The sequence below is a fragment of the Asparagus officinalis genome, chromosome 8 (genome assembly GCF_001876935.1).
Source record: "Asparagus officinalis chromosome 8, Aspof.V1, whole genome shotgun sequence".
NCBI classification, from domain to species: Eukaryota; Viridiplantae; Streptophyta; class Magnoliopsida; order Asparagales; family Asparagaceae; genus Asparagus; species Asparagus officinalis.
This window is the reverse complement of record NC_033801.1, coordinates 11,126,529-11,131,919: the sequence shown is the minus strand read 5'-3', so window position 1 is coordinate 11,131,919 and position 5,391 is coordinate 11,126,529. Positions and strand designations below refer to the sequence as shown.

Here is a 5,391-nt window from a genome sequence, read left to right as displayed (position 1 = left end):
CTACATGCATCAACCTGAGGGTTACAAGGTTGAGGATAAGGAGCATCATGTATGTCGCTTGAGGAAGTCACTCTATGGACTAAAGCAATCTCCTCGGCAGTGGTACAAGCGATTTGACTCCTTCATGCTAAAGCATGGGTTTTCCCGAAGCGATTACGATTGTTGTGTTTACATTCAGAAGCTTCGTGGAGGTGATTATATCTATCTCCTTTTGTATGTGGATGACATGCTTATTGCTTCTAAGAGCGGGGTGGAGATAGATAGGCTGAAATCTCAACTTGGTAAAGAGTTCGAGATGAAGGACATGGGCGCTGCTAGGAAGATACTGGGTATGGAGATTAGAAGAGAGCGGGCGAATCGGCGATTGTTCTTGAGTCAGAAGGGCTATATAGAGCGGGTGATCGCGAGGTTCGGGATGCAAAGTGCTAAGTCGGTGGCGACTCCATTGGCTCCACACTTCAGGCTTTCAGGTAAACAATCTCCCACTACAGCGGAAGATAAGGCACACATGGAGCGTGTTCCTTATGCTAGTGCAGTTGGTAGTTTGATGTACGCCATGGTGTGTACACGTCCAGATATTTCACAAGCGGTTAGTGTGGTCAGCAGGTTCATGGCGAATCCGGGAAAGGCGCACTGGGAAGCGGTGAAATGGGTCCTGAGGTACTTGAAAGGTACCGCGGATACGGGTCTGTGTTTTGGTGGAGATACATGTCAGATTGACGGGTTTGTTGACTCTGATTATGCGGGTGATCTAGATAAACGGCGATCTACTACTGGTTATGTATTCAGGATAACTGGTTATGTGTCCAGAATACATGGTGCTTCAGATAGTTGGCGATCGATGTTACAGGCTACAGTGACACTTTCTACAACAGAGACAGAGTATATGGTCATGACAGAGGGAGTGAAGGAAGCATTGTAGTTGTATGGTCTTCTAGATGATTTGGGGATTGAGCAGGAGAACGTGAACTTGTGGTGCGACAGTCAAAGTGCGATTCACTTGGCGAAGAACCAAGTTCATCATGCTCGTACCAAGCATATCGATGTCAGGTATCATTTCGTGCGGGATGTCATAGAGGAAGGTGATATTTCTCTCATGAAGGTGCACACGAATGAGAATCCCGCAGACATGTTAACCAAGGTGGTCACAGGTAGCAAGTTTAAGCATTGCTTGGACTTGCTTCATATCAGCCCGTGTTGATTTGCCCAAGAGGGCATGGCCCTTCGGGGCAGTGATGGGGTGAGGTGGAGACTATATGGAGAACAATTATAGAACTACGGTTAGCTTGATCCCGGTGGAGGGTACGTAGGCAGCCGTGGTAAAGTGGCGCAGCTGGTTTTGGTCTGGTGATGTTCGCGGTGTTCTTCTGGTGTTCGTTCAAAATTTGAGGTTTATCAAATTATGTACGAGGTGGAGAATTGTGAACGCGGTTGCAGGCGCGTGAATGGATAAGAGCCTGGAAAATCAAAACACGTGAATGGGTAAGGTTCACCCATGTCCAGGTTGTCCCCTCTTCCTATAAATAGAATAGCTTCTAGGTTTTTTGATGAGTTGGGAAAAGCTACGAAAAAGGCAGCAAGGGGAAAATTTCTTTAGGCGGCTGCTGTGGGGAAAATCGCAGAGGCAAAGTGCGGGAACAGTGGCTTATTAGAGAAAAGACTGCGGGAAAGAAAAGCAGAGAGGTGGACTTTCGGCTGCAGGGTAAAACAGAGGGTTCTTTTAGAAGATAAAAGGAGAGAGGTTTTGAGAGATTTACAAAAGGAGGTTAATTTCTTTTGGGTAAAAATCAGATCTTTTTTTCTTTCAGACGAGCTTGTGGATTGTACAAGTCGTCGGTGTTCTTCTCATAGTGGAATCTCCCCTCACCCCTCCCGTGGACGTAGGCAAGTTTGCCGAACCACGTAAATCTCGGGTATTTATTGTTTTTTCTGGGTTGTTGGCTATTGCTTGTAGGATCCCTCAAAATTCGGTCTTGCGCTGATGAGAGGAAGAGTGGATATCTCACTTCGCTGAGATATTTCGCTACTGAGTCTGGGTTTCCTTCGCGAAACATAGATATCGAGGTTGACTTGTGCTTTTGTGACAACAAAAGCCAGGGCTCTCTCTCAGGACATATCGCTTCCGCGGCGGTGGGCGTGACTCTGCGCCCAACAGTGAGGAAATAAGGTAAATGTGAGCTTTTGTGGGGTCCAATATCACCTTTACCATCTTTACCCTGTTAGGTTCATTTGAAAAAAAAGAAGCACATTTTGTTGAGTTGGCACTCAAAACCATCTCTTCCTAGCAAAGTGAAAGGAATGGCGTGGAAAGCATGTGCTTGTCAGGCTGTGGTGGATGACCCAATTCTAAATATTGTCATAACTGCTCTTTATTATCAAAAACATCCAAACATCCCCAAACATATAGTTATTGAAAATTGAGGTATTTACATCCAAATAACCCAAATTTTTTCTCTAGAGGGTAAATTTTTCTGGGTTAATTCCACTTAACGCCTTTAAATTTTGGAGAGTTTTGCATATAATACTCCTAAACTTTGGTTATCTCACATACTTCGAACCTTGAGGTGTCCCACAAAAACTATATTGAACTTTGAATTTTTATCACCAGATCTCCTTTCTTGAATTTTACAAGCAATACACCCCTCTCTTGAATTTTAAATTTTTTTTCACTCAATGAGATTTTACTTATTTACAAATTACATGTTAGTAAGTTTATATGGGCTTTGTGAGGCACTCCGAAGTTCAACAAGATTTTATGTGAAACACCGCCTATAATTTAGGCGGGTTATGTGAAATTAACCAAATTGTTTAGGCATAAAATATTAACGTTCAAAAACACTGAACACCTGCACCAAGAAAAGGATAAGGCAATATTGGCATCCAGAGCTGAAAAAGCTAGCAATGGGAAGAGGAGGAGCAGGAACAGTGGTAATAGCAGAAAATATTCCTCTGCTCAGAAATCATCAAAAAGAATCAGATGGCGATCACATCAAGAGAACTGGTGAGCACCTTATTTTCTCAAAATTTGTTGATTAATGGCTATTTGAGTTCTTAATTGGTTTTTTTCTACAAGAGTTCTAGACTTGAATGTCCACATGCAATCAAACCCATGTTATGTCCTAAGTAGTTGCATACGGTTTTCACAAGAGAAAGTGTAACAGTTTTTCAGAAAATATTAATTTTTACAACTATATTCTTAATTCTTCAAATACAAGGCCTCTTAGGGAAATTATGTCACTTTGTGATTTATAAGGGTTTTTCCTCCTCTTTATGCCCTCTAAATATACTTTTACATTCAAGCTATAAGCTTTTATTAAGATTTGTTATGAAATATTCTCTCCCCAGTAAGAAAGTTATTCAATTCATTCAAAAATTTCGTTATTTAGTTGATAGTCAAAGCTACCTAAAAATAAGAATATGGATGAAGTACATAGATCATTTAAAGTTATTTCACTGTTGTGTCCAATATGCAGATGAGTAATGCGAGAGACATTTGCAAGTTCTTAAATTATATTTGAGAGCGTAAGTAGCAAAAACACCATTTTGGAATTATTTGACAAAATATCAAGGGTCATTGCAGATACATCCCCTGTATGTTGTCGTAGCAATTTATAACCCCGAAAATATTTTATTAGTGCTTACGCTCTTTGAATTTTAGATGATATTACTATTTTTGCCCTCTATTTAGAGGGCAATTTAGTTTCTTTTCTAGTTAAATTCAAGAATAAAAGATAATTTATCATCATGTGATACTTCACCCTTCTTTGGATATGATTTTGTTTAGGGTTCATGGAAACAAAATCCAGTGAACCCTCTATAAGAAATCTTCGAAACAAGCATATCACAACAAATGTCCCAGCACATATTTTATAGTTGGCGATAGTATTGACACAATAGTTTGACTTGACTGATACTATATCGGTGACTATACTGATACGTTATACTGATTGCACTAACAATGATTGTACTAATAATGTATACAGATGCACTGAGTTAGAATAGTTAGGGAGGAACATGCATATATGAAACATGCATATATGATTTTCTATAGGGAGCTCTCTACAACATATTTCTCCCGAGTTCGGAGGATGTATGCGCTAAGGATATTATATAGGGGACATAAATAGCTACACAATAGCACAAATGTATATGCAATTAAACCCAAATGATATCAGGCCAAAATAACGAAACCTCACTTATTTGTTGCTTATTTCTTTTGGCAGGAACTGTGAATACTGCCGTTGCTCACATTATAACCGCAGTGATAGGATCAGGAGTTCTATCATTAGCTTGGAGTGTTGCTCAATTAGGTTGGATTGCAGGTCCTACTGCTATTCTCTTCTTTGCAGCAGTCACTTTAGTCAATACCAGATTGCTTGCTGACTGTTACAGATCTCCTGATCCTGAGTATGGCCATATCAGGAATTTATCATATATGAGCGCCGTGAAACAAACTTTAGGTGAGAAATTTTAAAGCTGTTATTTACCTATATTTCTTTTGTTTTGCTTTTTGAATGCCGCTGATTTTCGTGATCCCCCCCCCCCTAAATGTTTAGGACACAAAGTGGGATGTTATGTAAAACATTGTTATGATAAATAATTGTTTGACAAACTACACAAAAATGGGGCAGGACCAGACCTAGGCCAGTTTTGTGCTAAACCAGTTTTCTTTTGGACCAAGACCAAGGAGCCCCTTGGTCCAAAAGAAAACTGATTTAGAGGTGATATTTTGACCAATGAAAACAGGGTTTAATCTGGCACTCTTGTTTGCTAAAAAAAATCAGCAAACAATCTTTCAAAACTAGGCTAGGTTTGAACCTTAACCACTTTTGAAAGATTGCCAAACAGTCCCGAGAGTAATGTTTAAGGTGGTTTACTTAATAGCGCAATGCCGTGACCATCTTATCCATCCAATTTTCTTTAATTTAGACTTATTGAACGAGCTTTTGAAAAGCACAATTGTCTTTAGGTGTATCTGAAAATATCACTGAATGAATCATATCTAAGATGTACAACCAAGGTAAGCATCAATCATTAGCCACCGTTAGCGTAAAGTTGTTACTTAAGCAACTTGCCTGGATTTCGGTGGAGAAGAGTTGCTTACTGACTTAGCTTGATTGCGATGGTTTAGTGAGGTCCGATTTGAATAATTGAGCTAACTCAGTCAAAGTGTCCACCTCTTTGCACATCAATTGTGATGCATGAAATGCCAATTGCAAATGTTTTACGCATTCATGATGCATATATTTTTGGTTTGATTGGTTTTTGTTTTATATTGTTGACAGAAATATAACCATTCAATAACTTATTTCTTATATATTTTTTTTCTCTCCTAATGTTTGTAGGTGAGAAGAGTCTGTGGTTTTGTGCATTCTTCCAGCATACCGGCTT

The 5,391-nt window shown here is 39.7% G+C and overlaps 1 protein-coding gene across 1 annotated transcript in view; it reads left to right on the top strand.

Moving 5' to 3' along the window:
* The window catches only part of LOC109820851 (probable amino acid permease 7), a 3,880-nt gene continuing 1,244 nt past the window's right edge, over positions 2,756 to 5,391 (top strand). The window contains exons 1-3 of the mRNA XM_020387043.1: positions 2,756 to 3,001; positions 4,224 to 4,460; positions 5,346 to 5,387. Of these exons, the coding sequence (XP_020242632.1) occupies positions 2,902 to 3,001; positions 4,224 to 4,460; positions 5,346 to 5,387 (379 nt within the window). The 5' untranslated portion in view covers positions 2,756 to 2,901. The remainder of the gene's footprint in view (positions 3,002 to 4,223; positions 4,461 to 5,345; positions 5,388 to 5,391) is intronic.